The 18,061-nt window shown below is 34.9% G+C and overlaps 3 protein-coding genes and 1 non-coding gene across 5 annotated transcripts; all 4 read right to left on the reverse strand.

Moving 5' to 3' along the window:
* Positions 1 to 2,269: 2,269 nt before the first annotated feature.
* On the reverse strand, positions 2,270 to 3,430 carry LOC127794036 (protein OXIDATIVE STRESS 3-like). Its single transcript, XM_052324900.1, has 2 exons — positions 2,901 to 3,430; positions 2,270 to 2,737 (listed from the first exon to the last, which is right to left on the reverse strand). Exons 1-2 carry the CDS (start codon positions 3,212 to 3,214, stop codon positions 2,416 to 2,418), a joined length of 636 nt encoding a protein of 211 aa, XP_052180860.1. The 5' UTR covers positions 3,215 to 3,430; the 3' UTR covers positions 2,270 to 2,415.
* Positions 3,431 to 7,775: 4,345 nt separating this feature from the next.
* LOC127796088 (small nucleolar RNA snoR135) lies at positions 7,776 to 7,921 on the reverse strand. Its single transcript, XR_008021922.1, has one exon. It is a non-coding gene; the product is annotated as a small nucleolar RNA snoR135 (small nucleolar RNA).
* Positions 7,922 to 9,182: 1,261 nt separating this feature from the next.
* LOC127796021 (profilin-3) lies at positions 9,183 to 12,753 on the reverse strand. Its single transcript, XM_052328053.1, has 3 exons — positions 12,549 to 12,753; positions 11,616 to 11,753; positions 9,183 to 9,590 (listed from the first exon to the last, which is right to left on the reverse strand). The coding sequence occupies exons 1-3, from the start codon at positions 12,675 to 12,677 to the stop codon at positions 9,456 to 9,458; spliced, it is 402 nt and encodes a 133-aa protein (XP_052184013.1). The 5' UTR covers positions 12,678 to 12,753; the 3' UTR covers positions 9,183 to 9,455.
* A 3,094-nt stretch (positions 12,754 to 15,847) lies between these two features.
* Positions 15,848 to 17,639, reverse strand: LOC127795399 (acid phosphatase 1-like). Of its 2 annotated transcripts, none has more exons than XM_052327054.1 (3): positions 16,924 to 17,630; positions 16,430 to 16,639; positions 15,848 to 16,146 (listed from the first exon to the last, which is right to left on the reverse strand). In XM_052327054.1, the coding sequence occupies exons 1-3, from the start codon at positions 17,331 to 17,333 to the stop codon at positions 15,969 to 15,971; spliced, it is 798 nt and encodes a 265-aa protein (XP_052183014.1). In that variant the 5' UTR covers positions 17,334 to 17,630; the 3' UTR covers positions 15,848 to 15,968. The 2 variants fall into 2 exon arrangements, with proteins under 2 accessions (XP_052183014.1, XP_052183015.1); XM_052327055.1 differs by having other exon boundaries at positions 16,040 to 16,146; positions 16,426 to 16,639; positions 16,924 to 17,639.
* Between the last annotated feature and the right edge of the window lie 422 nt (positions 17,640 to 18,061).

Genomic DNA, 18,061 nt, shown 5'->3' on the forward strand with positions numbered 1-18,061 from the left:
CTAAGTAAATATACTCTAAGACCCTTGTGGATTTATGCACACTAGATGAGAATGACAATTTATGATGCTTTCCAAATACACAATGGTCACAGAAAGGAATATCAAATACACAATCTTTACCAAAGACTCCTTTATCATTTAGAAGCTTAAGCCCCTTAACAGTAACATAGGCTAACCTATTGTGCCATTTGTGTGCGTCATTATTGTTGATGGAAGCAACGTGAGAGTCACCCACTAATTAAGAAATAGACACATAAATTTCATTTTTTCTAACTCATTTACACACCACCATAGTTCCTTAATCATTTTTAATATACCATTCTCTATTTTTCTTGTGAAGCCATTCTTTTCTAACTCACATATTGAAATTAAATTCCAAACCATTTTGGGAATATACCTGACATCTTGTAATTTTAAGACATAACATGTGTCTAATTTAACAGTTATATCCCCAATTCCAATAACTTTATATGCAATGTTGCTACACATAATTGCATGACCACATTTAGATTCATGCAAATTTTTAAACCAATCTTTTTGAGATGTAACATGAAAGAATACACCCGAATCAAGAATCCATTCATGAATATGATTTTTAACAGCAACATTTAATTCACTTGAGTTAAAATTTAAGAACATATATACCTCATTTGGATCATAAGAGGTAATCACATTTATCTCTTCATGATCTCTATCATTTTCTTTTTGTTTGCCTTTCTCGACATAACAATCCTTAATGAAGTGTTCGATTTTTCCACAATTTTAACATTTCTTACTCTTCTCTCGGATTTTGGATTTAAACCTACTTTTTCCTTTCTTCTTGCCACCTTATTCTTGATTCTTAAATTGAGGTCTACCCCTCATCATGTCAACCTCACCATGTTTTTTCTCACTCCTCAATTCCAATTCCTCACTCCTAAGAAAATCTATGACAATTTCAGGTGTTAACCTGTTCCTACCATACTTAATGGCATTTTTAACTTCTTTATAAATATCAAGAATAACATTCAACAAAATGATTGTGTTATATTCCTCGGACACTATTTCACCACAATTTATAATATTTTACACTAATTTGTTAAAGATATCTAAATTGTCATCTAAATTCTTAGAGGAGTCAATTTTAAAACTGAAAAAATTTTCAAGTAAAAAAAGTTTATTTGGAGTGGATTTTTTCACAAATAATTGTTCAAGCTTTCTCAAAACACTTTTGTGATTTCTAATTTACCAACTAGGGCATCACAACAAATAGGGTTGCACAAAGCAAATGGGCTAAGACTCATTTCTCTTCCAAAGAAATGACTAATATTAGTGGCCTGACTTCTATATTAGACTGCCAATAAATGGTGATATGGCTTACACTTCAATCATGGGCTAAAGCCCATGAAGGCTATACCCGCCTGAAACATCATCACTGACCTTATTCGAAAACACAACCTAATATCATCCTTTATATACAAGTAGCATTTTCCAATTTGGACATATACAACCTAAGGGTCATCTTTAAGAGATAAAATGGAACATAAATATATAAATGGTTCTTACAAAATTGGGATCCCATTTTCCTTCTTGATCTCGGCCACCATGCAAGATTCAAAATTAAATGAAGATATCAAACGTATAAAAAAATGTAAGCATTACTTGCTAGTACTTGTTCTTGCTTTCCTTCATATTTACTTGCTAGAATATAGTCAAATCATTCGTTATAGATCTGCTAAGACTCCTAACATTTTTTCTTTCATTTGTATCCATATCCCGTTGAGATTTTTTTTTTTTCTTTTATCCAACTCCACCACAAATGAAGTGGGTGGTTTGATGGGTACCTGATGAGTGGGTACCCATTGAAATGCCTCCTACTTGCTAGAATCTAAGATACCTAGGGACCTATGGTATGCCCATTGTTAAGAGGCAAATGAAGTGGAGTGGCCCTTTCATCCATTATGAATATACACTGGGGAGGTTAGGGTTTCATGGGAAAGAGTCAACTGTGTGGATACATACAGATCATCCTTCGCTTTATATGATAGGAGCCATTTCTTGGTTGCAAACACAGTTTGAGGGCCTATATATGGAGATTCACATACAGCTAATTAACACCATGCATCTTCCATGCATAATTAATTACCACAATATTATTCATTTCAAACTCTACTTCTCTCCAGATCTAAATTAACTAAGGAAACTATATTCACTAAATCAAAAGCAAAGAAGTTTTGTATGTCCATGCATACAAACACACACACATACATCTCGATCACTTCTCTTGGCAAGCAAAAAGATCAAGATCCATATATCTATATATATTCAAGATAAAATCAAAACATTTCTTCTGTACATCTCTCTCTCTCTCTCTCTCAAGTCAACTCAACAAATTAATTTGTTCTCTCAACTGATCATCTTCTACAGGAGTAAAGATCACAAGTTTTTTTGTGGTGGAAATAGAGGGGGGGGCCTGGTGGAGCCGCTCAACAAAGAGGCTCTTCTGGTGGGAAAAGAAGCAGAAGAAGGAGAAGAAATAGTTCTTGAATGAGGCTTCTTCGAGATAGTTGGCTTGGGAAGAGTGCACAGTTTGTAGGAGTCTAAGCCTCCTCCATAGCTCTTCGATTCCTTCATTTTCCTAATTGATCTGTAACTGTTATAAGGCCTTTCTTTCTTCGCAAGATCTTCCATGCTCCTCACACTCCACAGTGATGTGTACGATTGAGACTTTCCCTGGTAGAACTTAGACAGCCCCCTCCTGCATATATATCCATTTCCAAATTAATTAAGCTTACAATTAAAGCAACAATTATTCCAGTCTTGTGATCTAAATTTGCTCTCCCACTCCTGAGTGGTATTTTTTTTTTTTTTTTTTGCGGGGGGGAGGGGGGAGAGAGAGAGAGAGAGAGAGAGTCACTCACTTGATGGGTAGCTGAGCCATGAGATCTGATAAATCATACAAGGCCGATCCATTTGAGGACGGCGACGAGTATGAAGTCGATGAAGAAGAAGCATCATCCACCATGTCTGATATTGATGAAGATGCTGCTGAGTCTTCTCCCAAGGATGAAGCAGAAGACGTTGGATTGCAGCAGGTTTCATCTTCTCCTCCTCCTCCTCCTCCTTCTTCTTCATCCATCACCATCTCCCAGCACCGATCATCTCCTTCTTTCCCATCCCCACCTGCATATGGCAAGCATGGGCTTCTGTGCATTTCTCTCTTGCCTTCCCCCATTGATTACAAACACAGAGAAAAGAAGACCTGGAGCAGGATGGTTGTGATAACCTTTATCTCAAAAGAGTTCCCTATTTATCTCACACACATGAACTTGGGACCATTAACAGGGAACATATATATATATATAATTGCTTGCTTGTGGATTGGGTTCTAGCTAGCTAGCTAGGGTGTCTTTAGGAGAAATCAATTCCCCATTACAGACGGAAACATGGATTTTTCCATGCTATTGTGCTTAAAAAGTGACACATATATAGATTAGAACAAAAATAACATTTTATAAATACTGGGTATTTTACTTCTTCATAAAATATAAAATTCGTTACCTAACAAGTGGTAACAAATTAAAATAAAAGTGTCATATATTCTTAATAAAATTGATATTTGAGCTGACTACTTACTTATCATCTTCTTAGAAAGACCCCCCCAAAAAAAGGAATAATTCAATGTGGTGGTTTTTGGGTTCCATTATAACTTTATCTTAAAATTCGACATTATCTTCACATATATATGGTTTTGAATTCTTTGACTTTTGGAGGGGTGAGCTAAAAGTTGAGAGAAGGGGATAAGCTCTATGGGAAGAAATCAAAATCCAAATCCAAATCCAAATCCGCATCCAAATCCTAGTCACCATCTCACCCCCACCAAACCAAACCATGTGTTTATTTGTACAAGAGATTGAGGTTGAGATTGAGATAGAGAGAGGACTTTAATGAGGGCATATTAATTAATTAATTTAAGGTGGCATGGACTAGTAGAGACTAATTTTATCTTCTCTTCTAGATAATATTAAGAATGGGCATTAGGATCAATTAAAATTGAATCAACATATTAAATTATATATAATATTTTTTAAATAATTTTTTTTTTTTTCAAAAGACATTTACTTTAAACTATATCTCATTTTCATACTCATACGTGTAAGATAATATTTTAAGTTGTTTATTTTTTTACTTATGGGGTAATGGATATATATATATGATATACATGCATTCATTCAATTTGAATTAAATATATGTATTTATTCCATTTTGAGATAAACACTTTTACAAATGCAAAGATCCATGCAACATAAAGCATCCTTAGTAAAAGGATATATTAGAAAAACATTAATTGATGAGGTGAGGTCCAAGAAGAGCCCTAGAGGGGCTTCTCTCTGTAGGGGACCCACCCAATTCTCTCTTTCTTTTTTTTTTTTAGGGTTTATATATGATTTTTTTACAAATGCCCTAAATGATTTATTACAAAAAAAATAAATGAAGTAGACAAGTGAAGATGGAATGTTGAAAGAGAAATGAATGAATTTGAATGGGTTTGTTAAGAAGGGATAAACATGAGGGAGGGAGTGAGGTGAGGTGGGTCATTATTGGACATTGGACCACCAAAAGGACGATAAGAAAGTTGAAGATTTAGGTAGATGTTTCTTTGATAATAATAACAATGACATTGATCGATGGCCTCCTTAGCCCCTACATTATTATTATTATTATTATTATTATTATTATTATTATTATTATTATTATTATTATTATTTATGAATAATATATATATATATATATACACACATGCCGTCCAACCATAAATCCATTATGTTCATGCCCATATCCATGTATATATATATACACATCCAACCACATATACATACATACATACATATAGCCTAAAGGTATACCAGTCCTTCATCTTTCACCATTTAACTATTTTTCCCTCTAAACTTAAATATGGACCAATTAGCTTCCTCAATTTCCAATTTTAAACTTGGTAGACACCTGGGTCAGCGTGTGTGTTACACCTCAATTTCCAATTTTAAACTTGGTAGACACCTGGGTCAGCGTGTGTGTTACACATGCGATTAAGATGCGTGCAGTACCATCATCTTCTTTTTCCTCTTTCCCAATTTTCCATGTCGTTGACAACCTCCCGCTTGCTACTTCTCTCTCACTATTGCTCTTTCTTTGTTGGTGGTCGCTAGCAGCGTGGGAGGCGTTGATTGGGGTTGGGGGGTTGTCGATAGCAGCAGTTGGGTGTGGGCAGGCAAATTTGGGCCAGTGGCATAGGAGACGAGCGATCACTCACCTTCCTCGTACTGGTGGCCTATGATGATGTCGAAGGGGCCGGCAATTGCGTCAATTGGGGTCGGGGGGTCGATGATGGCTTCGATTGGGTTGGGCAGATAGCGATGCGGCTGCGTAAGAGATTGGTCCAACACCTAGGAAATGGGTGGGCAATAGTGCAGACGGTCATCTTCTTCTTTCGTCATCGACGATAGTATTCCTCCTCGGTCATTTCAGGTGGTTATTCGCCACCGATGGCCGCATGCCCTCTTTCTCTCTTCCAAATTGAGACACATGGCACGCTTTCATTGGCTTGGTCAATGTGAGGCCCACATCAGACCGCACATGTAACTCATGTATAATACTTGTTGCACTAAGATATATAATTATTACAAAATTAGTAGTTAAGGTACATAATATATTTAAAATTGAAAATTGAGAGGATTAATAAGTCTTTGTTTAAGTTAAAGGGACAAATGATTAAATGGTGAAAGGTGACCGCTAGGTATAACTTTAGCCATATATATACACACAGATGCCATCCAATCATATCCATCATGTTCATGCCCACATCCATGTATATATATATAAACACATGCCATCCAACCACATATATATAAACACATGCTAAATTTTTATAAGAGTTAACAAGGTATCATTGTTATGGACGTTCATTTAATTTAAATTAGACTTAGACTTGACTTGATCAATTCTTAAGAATTTTGAAATAAGATTGATTTGGTTAAGGTCAAGACCAAATCGGTCTAGTCTTAAATAATTTTTTTCTTTGTTTTTTAATATAAAAATTTTAAAAATATACATATATTTTTATATACATCATTCAAATACAAATTTTCATAAAAAAATTAAATCAATTGATTATGTGTGTACAAAAATTTGATTTGATCGAAATAAGCGAATTGAACCAATTGAAATTGTCAGATCGATTTGGTTTTCATAAGGTGTGATTCGATTTAGTTATAATTTTTGAAAATTTTGATTATTTCGATTTGATTCGGTTTTACGTTGAAAATAACCGAACTCATTGAATAGATCAAATTTTAAAATGACGATATTTTTTGACTCACACTATTGCACTAAAAAAAAAAAAGAAGAAGAACAAAAGAAAGGAAAAATTGACTGAGTCTTTTCTTTGCCTTCGACCTTCATTCTGCTTTCACCTTCGACCTTTTCCCATCATTTCTCACCGACTCAAACAGAAGAACCGAATCTTTTTTGGACCCCTTCGATTTTGATTCGACCTTTCTTCTAAGCTCTACCTTACCCTTCGCCCATCATTCTTGTCTCATGTCAACTCTTACAAAAAATCAAGTTTTCCCTTAACCCTTTCACCTTTGATTCAACCTTCCTTTTACTTTTGCCTTTGGCCTTCCTTTTGCCTTCCCCTTTCCCTTTGTCTATTCCATCTCCAATCGATCCAAAAATTGAGTCTCCCTTGAACTCCTTCACCTTCCTTTGAACTCCTTCACCTTCCTTTTGATCGGCGCTCACAAAGGTGAGTTTCACCTTTCATTTTTTTTAGTATTCTTCAATTTTGTCAGTTTCTTCCTTTTTTTTAGTTTGTTCAGCTTTTCAATTTTTTAAATTTTTTTCAATTTGTTTAGTCTTTCTACTTGTTTAGGTTTTTTTTTTTTAATTTGTTTAAGTTTGTTCAATTTATTCAATGGTTCAATTTTCTTAATTTTTGTTTAAGTATTTTGATTATCGATCTATTCCGTCGGTTCGTTTTAATCTTTTATAGAATTTCAATTTTTTCAATATATGCATTTTTTTTTTATCGAACTGACAGTTTACATCCTGTACAGTTGATACTTTAATAATATATTATTTATTATTAAATAATATTATTTATTTTTAACCAATTTTTTATCCATGCACCAACCACATATCGAAACTAAAACTCGACCAAATTTCGATCAGATTAAACCGATTTTTTAACCTGAATCAAAATTGGTACACCCCAATATTGGAACGCCCTTACCCTTACAGTTAAAGCGATATCCTTGTATGTAGAACATCATGATTAAGGTATCGCTCTTATGTGATTAGCACCAGTCTCTTTTAGAACAGGCAGAAGAATCATTGACATCCATTTGCTTTGGTATATAAGTTGTGCATTATTACTCGTATATACTGGTGTTCACTCAATTCATACAGGAAAACGTATATGTGAGGCTGAGCAAAAAATCTACAAGAAAAACGTATGATTAGCCACCGATTTTGCTGCAAAAGGGTTTTACAATGAAAAAAATCAATCGGAAAATCACTTGTCGAAGGATTTGGCAAAGGAAAATGAAAATCTATTGCTAATTGGCCACGAATTTTCAGTCTCGCAAAACAGATTAACTCTATGGCAACTAACAATGTCAAATCCAGGTTCCGAACACCGACATTTCCCAAACAATCAAAATCAAATTGGAATAGATCGAATGCTTTAGTGATTATCGGATTCGATCGGATGTTAGCATCATGAGAAGGGGAAGGAAAGATGTAGGGAAGATGATTGTTGAAATTTTCCATGGAATAGAATGGAAAAGCAACTGCCCACCTTCACATTCTGATCTCGCAGAGAACACTTTCGAGCAGAGTGCACTGGTTATAGCACAACGCCGATACACACAATCTCTGCGTAGTGCTTATCGTTGAATCTAAACCAACAATTGGAAACCTAGGGTTTGCAGGCGTCAGAAACGAAGACAAAAAAGAGAAGCGGCGGAAGGAAGGAGGCTCCACTGTGGCTTATATAGAGAGGGGCTAGGGTTTTGCTCATGCCAAGCTTCGTATTTGATTTACTAAACTGCCCCTAGAAGCGATTGGTTTGAAATTGAACGGGGCTCAAATTACAGGACCCATCCCTCAACTTTGGCACCATCTCACTTGATACCACCACCTTAACCAAAAAGACTAGACGCCCCAAATCCTTTGGATCTTGCAAGAATAAAATTATATACGGTTCCTAACTTCTTTTTTTTAATTTTTTTTATCAATTAAAATTTTATAATTACTGTCACAAATTAAGTGCATCTATTTTTTTTTTTTCTAAAAAAGTTGGTATTGTAAACATAATGTCAACTTTCTTAGTTTTTAGCAATTTTTTTGAATATTCTCTTTTTGTCGTTAAATTATTATGTTCTCGCTTTTCATTTTACAATCCAAAACCTTTGAATTGTTGTTATCAGAGCAAAATAGTAAAAGTGGATGAGAAAAAAAAAAAACTTGGTTTTCCAATTTTAAATAAGAAAAAAATTCAATGATGAGAGACAAAATTATGAGTTTATTATTGTGTTTTGTTGTCTGATAAGAAGAATAGAGTAAACAACATATAAATTTGCATGACTTCCCTTTCTTTTCTATTCTTATGAGTTCATTTTTCCCTTCCCTACCTAACCCATCTCTTATCTGAAACATAGATAATTAATAATTAGTAAGGGCGGATCTAGGAGGGTAGACACGGGCTGCAGCCCGTGCCCGCTCCAACCCTACTCCAAATCTATCATGGGAATTAGACCATTAAAAACTGAAATGACTTCTGGATACGAGTGCCAACCCTCTCCCAGATCCATAAGTGGATTCGCCCATTATAGTTAGAACTTATGAGTCATATTCCATGGAGCCAATCTTATTTACTGAGAGATAGATTATCATATACCCATTAGTAATTAGACAAAGTTCCCACAAACGACCAATTTGTATAAGAGATGCTTCCTGAAGATAGAACCGTGCAATAATAAATCAGCATCAGCAATGCCTGTAGGCTGTATTCAATGTACAAGAACCAGTCTTTCTTTCATGTCATCAAAAGCCATTCAGTGCTGATGCCACAAAAGTGAGGGACTTTTTTTTTTTTTTTTTTAACTAGTAGCTTAAAATCAAAATATGATTATATGATCAAATAAGAAGAGGGGAACACCTCAAATTTTCAAACTCGATTGCAGCCGAAGCAGGCTGAGAATAAATACACAAAATTAAGTAACACATGTAAGCAATGGAAAAATGGCAAAGGCTCTAAGATGCCAAAAAATAAAAATAAAAATAAACAAAACAAAACAAACTGTTATCAATCTCATCGTTATTGCTCTGAAACAACACCGCCGGCGGCCATAGAAGTGAGAAGATTCGAGCTCAGAGGCCCCATAATTAAAACAAGACAACTTGAGTTCGGGTGGCTACAGTCCCTGCTCAATAAGGTAATCTCCCAACCTCTCCACAATCATGTTACACTGCCCTGGAGTCACAGGTTCATCATAGATGCCAAATATCAGAGCTTGCCCAGTTTTCTTAACAGTCACACCACCAGGCCCCTGCAAAGATGGACAATGCAACAGTGGCTTGTAAGGAGAGGAGAACTTTGTGCCAAAGCCACTACCTAATCACTCTAATCAGTAAAATCAATATAATCGATCTTGAACTGTGACTACTTATCTGATAGATTTGTAATTTAAAGTCGATTGGGCAAGTCCACTGCGGGTGAGAAAACTGATCAAGCAAGGTAATGGAATCTATTGCAAAGTTTGCAGTTCCATCCCTTTTTTTTTCTTTAATGAAGAGGGTGACACTAAAACAACATAATTAGAGTGCAAAAACAGAGAAAAGAAAAAGGTCAAGAATTTCTCAGGATTTGGCTCAGGGAATAATTAGGACTTGTATTCCTGCCATTTCGATGATCTGTCCAGTGTCATCACTGAAGCACAACTAAAAAAAGCAGCCAGCTCTTTGATTAGTTGGCTGTCTATCCTTGTTAATTGTCATGATGGATGGCATTTGTTCATAAGAGAGACCTAATCCAAACAAGCATTCTAACTATAACTTCAACTTTATGAAAAAGCAAAAGCAAAAGAAGACTTCCTTGAATGGACTAGCAAATAGAAGACAAAAATATGAAGGCCAGAAGGAGGTCATGTTGGGTCAAAATACTAATGACTATTCATCCGTGATGCAGATAAGGGGTAATAGGGGGCCATAACAACTCACAGTAAACAAGAAACAAATTGAACTTAATTGGGCAGAAATTCAATTCCAAGGAACAGGTTTAGCAGCAAAAGTTCCTTGGTGAGAAGTGAATTGATCATTAAGTATACAAGTTAGACTTGGCATCTAGTGCACAATCTTAGAAAGTCATTTAAAGTTCAAATTTAAGGAAAATTCTGATGTAACTTATAACAAAATTAGCACAAATCTGACCGGCTAGCAAATATGCGACGAGTGTAGTGGTGCAAAATACTGAGAAATAAGAAGAATAACTGCTATATTGGAGAGGAATTAATTCAAGGGGGAAAAGAGGCAGATGTTGAAAGACAGACATGAACTCTAAGAAGCACTAATATTTCCATGATGGTGCCATACCAAGTTGCACAACCTGTGCCTGGACAGCATCACTCGTTGACACTTCCAAATGCCTATTGGAGACTTGCCTAAACACGTTCAGTTTTTTTATTTCTTTTGCCATCAGAAATTTTAAGGATAGACACTGATACAAGCACCGAGATGGTCCACCGAATCAGTGACCCAAGGAGGGAGATTTTTCCTTTTACTCTACATTTCTTCCATTGTAAAATTTAAAAAAGGAAGAATGGAGGGTAAAAGGGGAAACCCTACATGGATCATTGATTCAATGCACCATCTCGGTGCAAAAACCATTATCCTTTAAGGATACTTGGGGGACCCCCATGTCCATTGTTATACCTTCTAGGTGCATCACATAAATAAATTAAATCGATACTATAAGTTCAAAAAAAGCTAAAAATCAATGACGATTAGTGACAATGTAAAGTTAAATTGAGTGGTTACATATTTTTCAACCTTTTTTTTAATTTTAAGAATCATAAATTTTAAAATTCTATATGATAAAAGTTTTCTAGAATACAATTAATACCATTTAATCATATACTTATTTCCTATCAGAAAGTGAAATATTTTTATATATGCATTACCATATATATATATAACTTACTGATGGCATAATTTTTTTGAAAACTACCATATCAATATCTCTATGGGCGTATCTGTACTTCTAAGATTGCAATAGGCATCGAATAATAATTCAATTGAAAAGCAAAACTAGAGATAGAAAATGTATGTGAATCATGGAATCATTTAGGAAAAGTGGGCGTGATGAATCAATGATAATGCAGAAATTAGATCAAATTCACTGTAGAATTAAAAATAGAGTAGATAGTTTGGCAGGTTTCAAAGAAAAATATAATTCTGGAGGAATCGTGACGAGCCCCTTCCCCACCACCAAACAGATACAAAAAGTAAAACAGGTCAGAAAAGCTAAAGTTGTTCAAAAATTTATGAAAGGTTTCATCAACAGAGAGATGTAATACCTTCTTTCCACGGATCACAGCACCTGGCTCCCCTTGGATGACCATGTACTTTGACCCACCAAGGTGCAGCCCAGTAGGAGCAAGAAAGCCAGGTTCATCAAAATCTTTCATGATCCCAGTGATCTCCTCAGGCTTAAACTGCAAATCAACCTCATAGTCAATGATCGGAATTAAGGGAAAAAGGGGGAATCAAATCTAGCCAATATAAAAATGTGCACAATAACATTAAGGAAAAGTTAAGATCGGGTAAGGTTTATTTCATTGTTGAATCCTTCTACAGAAGAAAAGCCACATCGATGAATTATATAGTTCTCTGAAAATTATAAGAATGGAAGACAAGAAAAAATGCAAGACGATCCGACGTTCAATAGTTTCTTTAGGTAATGTGAAAAGAAGCAACGATCAGAAATGAAACTGGAATTCATATTTATACTAACTAATCGTGTCCGATCATTACTTCATATAGAATCTCGAATGATTTTCTAAATAATTCTTCAAATCCCCAATGCACATTCACCCGATTTCCATTCCCGTTAGTTATCGGAAAGAATCTCATTTCCGGAATGCAAATCGGAACATCCACAATACATTGCCAATCTAAATGCGTTGTCATTCGATTAGCAAACAACGCCGAAATGCAGAAAATAAAATCTTTTCCTCGGATCCCCAAGCGTCGGTCGGATCCATACAAAATTTTACCATCCGATCTCAAGAACTGATCTACGCTCATTCCTAATTGTTTCAATGAAAATGAAATTCCTATGACAATGCACAAGGAATGCCGAAACACATACAGATCCAATCAAAATCGCAACAGTTTCACAAGATTAGCGGTCACAAAAACAGATCGAAACGGAGCAGCAATCAAAAAGGAAAACACAATTCATAAACCACAGATCCAATCGAGAGAGAGAGAGAGAGAGAGATGGGGACCGCAGGGAAGGAGGAGCTCTGGGCCCAGACACTGCCGTCGTGGCCGATGATGGCGGCGCCGGTGAGGTGGTTTCCGGTGCCCTCAATGTCGCACATGAGGTGCTCGTCGACGTAGGTTTGCCAAGACATGGTGATTGTTTTAGTCGTCGCCAACGATCTCCTTCCTCTTCTTCTTTTTCTTCTGGCTGTTGTCGTTGCGTTTGCGGGGGATGTGACTAGGGGTTTAAATACTTGTCTGGAAAGTTCGGAAGGGCGGGTGGGGCCGGGTTCTGCGTGATGATGATGAAGCGGCGATCTGAGGGCAAATGGACCGTTGATTCGGCATGATTAAACGAGTGCCGTTCACGTCCCCTGCTTAGCTGGTCTTGCACCTTTGCAGCGAGGAAGTACACGTGTGGTGATGCGCTTTAGTTTGAACGCATCGCTCTTCCCAAATTCACTCTTTTCCTCTCGCACCTTGCCGTTGCTCGCCCAACCATATTCCGCCACCTCATCCCCCCCAAAAAAAAGATTAACTCCGATCAAAATGATTGTAAAATTATCTAATAATCCTCGAGTTTTTTAAAATCTTACAATATTGGCCAATTCTTTGAGTAAATAACATATAATCATTTCTAAGATATTACACTTAATAATGGGACTTATCTCTATTTTTTAAGAGTTTAAAATGAGTGTTTTTATCATTACAAAAATTAAAATAAAATAATCAAAACATTTATTGTTTTTTTGAAATTCTTTTTCAAAAAAAATAAAAATTATTGGTTGTTGAAAAGTCTCAAATAAAATTGCTTAAAAAAGGAAAGACTTAAAAAAGGAAAGACAATCAGAAGGACAACAAGAAAGATTGGGAAATGGGATCTGTGAGCTATTTTGAGTGTTTTTCAAAATTTAACCATGATTTATTAACATTAAAGGTCAAAGAGGTACAATTTTTAAGTTTAAAGACATAAGTGTAATTTCAAAAACTAAAGCTACGTTCTTTTTATTTTTCAGTTTTAAGTTTTGAATTCATTTTTAATTTTCTATTTTATTAGTCTATTTTTAAAAAAATGAAAATATGTTCTTTTTGTCATTTTAAAAAATTATTCCTCAAAACAAAAAATTAGAAAACGTGTTCTTTTTAAAATTTTGGAAATATTTTTTAATTATATTTTATTCAACAAATTTGATTATTTAATAAATTAAAAATATTTAATGTTAATATATTATTAAAATATATATATACATTTTAAAGTTAATGAATTTTATAATATTTTTTCTATTACAAAAATAAAATATAAATAAATATATGTGTTTTGAGTTTGTTTTGGATGAAAACACTAAAAACAGCTTTTTGTTATTTTGAGTTTTCTTTACAAAAAAATTTTTTGTTTTCAAAAATGTATTTTTAAAAATAATAAAGAGAACGCGTTTTTATTATTTTAAAAAATTGAAAACTAAAAATAACTTGAAAACAGTAAAGAGAACACAGTATAAGGGATTATTCATTAAATTAAGAACTAGTTTTTTAAACAACCTTATACCGCTACATCAAAATTTATTTTATTTAAAATTTAAATAATATTAAAAATCATAACTGATAATAATGTTATCAGTTATGTGTCGCATTCTTATTAGAAGATGTGTTAGGCAAAATAAATAATAGTATATAATTTTTTTAGTCTTTTCAAATATTGTCACATAACTAATGACACTATCATCAGTTATGACTTTTAGCATTATTCTTAAAATTTTGCCTAAAAAATTTAAAATTTAATGTTTGAACATGTAAGATAAATGGAGATTGCGAGTTTGAGTTTGAAAGTGAATCGATTGAAGATTTTCATTAATATTTATATATATATTATTTATGTTAGGAGGAATGTCAATATATAATGGTAGTTTGGATTCATTTTTTGTATTTTATTCGATTTTAGCTCTAATACTTGGGGTATGCCTTGGTATGTAGATGCTTCCAGGTTTTTTAAATTAAATTTTTAGTATCTTTTAATAAATTAAGAGAAAATATTAATTACAAAAAGTATTGGTCCGGGTACTCTTAATGCACCTTTTTTTTTTTTTATATAGAATGTGTAATAATTGTACATTATTTTTAATAATTAATTTTTTTATTTAATAATAATAAATATATTATGTTTTAAAATTCTTTAGTTGTAGGCTCTCATTAACATAACTCAATTTTTTAAATCTATATTATTGTTATTCTTTAAATTTTAATAATTTTTACTTTTTATACCAGTTTTAACAATTTTATTAAAGGTTCTTAAGATATCGATCATTAAAAAATTTGAGGATTGAAATGCAAATGCAAATAATGGAAAAATGTAATCAATTATTTAGAATTTCATCTCTACTCTCTCTATCCTCAATAAAAAATGAATCTAAAACATATTTTCTATAACTAAACAGTTCCTAAATACATCGTTCCAAGCCCAATACTATGTACTTAAATCCTAGTCCCACTAATGCTTGAATTGTGCCATGCTCAAGTGGAGGCGATCAATAACTAATAACACTAAATAAAAAGTTGAACAGGTTCGTTGCGACGAAAACTATTTTCAATTCTAACATAAAATTTTAAGGTCATGCTTTCAATCGAATCATTTTTGAAATTATTTAGTACATACTTAAGAGATATAATGACCCGATTGATTGAGTTCTCTTAAAAAAAAAAGAACCCACATAAGGTCCATTTGGCTAAACGATTTGACAGTTTCTAAGCTAATATAGTAGCTTTAAACTACAACTTATATAACTTAAATGCTCATACATCAATTTTTTACAAAAACTTCCACCCATCAATTTTTGAAAAAAATTGCTACTAATTAAACTAGGTTGACCGAGTAAATGTCTATTTTACCCTTAATCTTTTCAATTATTTTCAATCATTGCCCTTCTTCTTCAACTCTTCACCTCTCGCTCGCCATTGTCGCCACCAATTTTTTCAGCCATCGCCCCTGTCATCCACTGTCTTCTCACCCTATTGTCTCATCTCGTCACCCCCATAGTTCGTTGTCGTCCCCATAGTCCATCGTCACCCCCAGGATTCACCATCGTGATCCGTTCGTCCTCTTCTCCACACTATTTTTGTATATGTATATATATAATAGTAATTTTAATATATATATATACATATATTAATATATTTTTAATCAATTTTAACATATATATACATTTATAGAATAGTAATTTATAATTAATTTTATTTAAAATAAATATTTTTTATATTATTTAATACTCATGTTTATATTTGATAATTTATCAGTTATTTCAAACTAAATATATAATTATTAAATAATAATTTAAAAGTACATTTTGTCAGTCATATTACTATCTTAAACGCTATCTAAATTAAATACTATTACACAATTTAAACACTACTCAACTTAAAAAAAAAAAAAAAAAAAACCTAGCCATAATTTAACTAACGTAATACATTGGATCAGGCAGCTTAAAAGTGCGATTGCCAAGATGGGTTCCTAAGATATCAGTCCACTGATCTCCAATGTTCCCCTTCACTCTGTATCCTTCCTTCTCCAGCGTCGCCCTCTGCCTTGACTTGTACTCAATCGTCGACAGACCCTGCTCGGCTGATCCCCTGCCGTACCCATCAAATTAATCAAATCACATTGATCTGACCCGAATAAATTAAGAGACAGAAGAAGGGCATGGGCCCATTTGGTGGATGGCAACGAATCATTCTTCATAATTTTGATTTTTTATTAAGTTATTGTATTAAAAGAATTAAATAAAATTGTAAGTTGTTGATAAGAATACAAGTCAAGGTACAGAAAATATTCTCAAAATATATACGATATATGCCGGGCGGCAGGGCTTTGCATGGATGGATGGGTACGATATATAGAATTATACGTACGTACTTTAAGAGGAGCTTCACCCAAGTATGGTAGCCAACGTTGTTGAGGTTGGATGCCGTGACGTTTCGTTGGCCTTCAGTTCGTCCGGTTATGAACGCAATCTTGAAGCCAAGAGCCAGAAGCTTCTTGTAGAGTTGCAGCGTCTCCGGCAACGCCGGCGCCTTTCCTTCCATCACCCATGCGTTGGAAAGCGTCGAATTATACGGCTCCGCCCTGAAACCCACCCACCCTCTTCTCCTCATATCATATCCGTCTTATAAAATTTCTATTCAGATACAACAATGAAGCTTTAATTTGGCCGAGTCGCCAAAGTTGAACACTAAATATTTTAAAATTTCTATTCATCCTAAATCACTCGGGTCGGGTTAAATTCTGACAAGGACTAGGAGCTCAAATCTGGAAATAGCCTACAGGTAAGGCAGTGATTGATGGGCGTAGTAAGGGAGATTGATTAGAGAGGCAAAAACATCAGTGTTAATTAGTATGATTCCACTTACCCAAAGCCGTGATGGGCGAAGTAAGGCAGATTAGAGAGCGCGGTCTCGTCTATGTCGAAGACCCAAACGTCCTTGCCATCTCCGGCGAGCTTAAGGCTCTGAGCGTAGAGCAGAGCCGCCACCGCCACAGCTCTCGAATCTTTCCGGTACTGGTAGCCCAGCATGTAGTGGCCGACGTAGTCTTTGCATGCCAGAGGCACCGTCTTCCATTCGATGATGTTGTGAGTTTCCACACCCAGCCGCCAGCTCAGGCAGGACAGCCCCGGAATAGGGCTCCCGCCGGCGCCAGACCTCGGCCGGAGGGGGTGGACTTGGTGCAGCATTTCCGGCTCCGATCTAGTGCTACTGGTTGCTGCTGTGACTGTGAGAACTCCGCCGGCGAGAAGGATAAGTAAGAGCAAAGGAGCCATATCTTCTTCGAAATTATTGTGGTTCTGGATATGTCATATGAAATGGCAAATCCTTCGTTAAATAGTGCTTCCGGCCTTGTCCGCTTTGGCCATGTTTTTCTTACGCTATTTGGTGAAAAAAAAAAGGCTGAGACTGATTGGGGTGTGGCGTCCCACCCTTAAACAGTAGTTTTATTAAAAAAAAATAGATAATTACAACACGGTTCATCTCGAGATCCAGCCAGACCATGAGATCCGCATTGAGGGGACTGGACTTGTAAGAGAAAGACACGCAAGCTTAGACCTCGGGAGCTACACCTCAGGAGTTACAGTAAGGCGAGACTAGGTTTTTAGGCTTGATCTCTAACACTCAAGTTAATAAAATATATATATATATGTAACTCCATAAAAATAAGAATTGAAAGTGACACAGGTCAAATACAATACCTGAGAAGGAGTTTCCACCTCTTATAGGTGATTGGAGGTGGGGTACACAGCATGGGCTCTGAGATCCTCAAGTTCGTACCTAAGTGGGTTTCAGAAGAATTTCTCAGATCTAATATAATAATTAAGAATGGAATCGAATCCTCCCTATTTGTCCTTTAGGATTTGGACCTAGGCCTTTATTTTTATGTTGACACATGTCTCCTTTTGAGAGTTGAGACTTATCTCTAAGTTATGGCCAGAAGACATAATAACTGTCATCCGCTTGAGGGCTTGAGATTCAAACACGTGATGAGTTTAGATTA

Source organism: Diospyros lotus, chromosome 2 (genome assembly GCF_014633365.1).
Source record: "Diospyros lotus cultivar Yz01 chromosome 2, ASM1463336v1, whole genome shotgun sequence".
NCBI classification, from domain to species: domain Eukaryota; kingdom Viridiplantae; phylum Streptophyta; class Magnoliopsida; order Ericales; family Ebenaceae; genus Diospyros; species Diospyros lotus.

Bases quoted from the DNA above. Each gene is read 5' to 3' on its own strand.
- LOC127794036 (XM_052324900.1), bottom strand. From the start codon at position 3,214: ATGGGGGAAGGCAAGAGAGAAATGCACAGAAGCCCATGCTTGCCATAT. The intron at 2,738-2,900 runs GTGAGTGACTCT...ATATATATGCAG, and splicing joins ATGGCTCAGCTACCCATCAA to GAGGGGGCTGTCTAAGTTCT.
- LOC127796021 (XM_052328053.1), bottom strand. From the start codon at position 12,677: ATGTCTTGGCAAACCTACGTCGACGAGCACCTCATGTGCGACATTGAG. The intron at 11,754-12,548 runs GTCCCCATCTCT...GTTGATTTGCAG, and splicing joins AGAGCTCCTCCTTCCCTGCG to TTTAAGCCTGAGGAGATCAC. The intron at 9,591-11,615 runs GTATTACATCTC...CCATCTTTGCAG, and splicing joins CTGTGATCCGTGGAAAGAAG to GGGCCTGGTGGTGTGACTGT.
- LOC127795399 (XM_052327054.1), bottom strand. From the start codon at position 17,333: ATGGCTCCTTTGCTCTTACTTATCCTTCTCGCCGGCGGAGTTCTCACA. The intron at 16,640-16,923 runs GTAAGTGGAATC...GGTGGGTTTCAG, and splicing joins TTCGCCCATCACGGCTTTGG to GGCGGAGCCGTATAATTCGA. The intron at 16,147-16,429 runs GTACGTACGTAT...TGGGTACGGCAG, and splicing joins TGGGTGAAGCTCCTCTTAAA to GGGATCAGCCGAGCAGGGTC.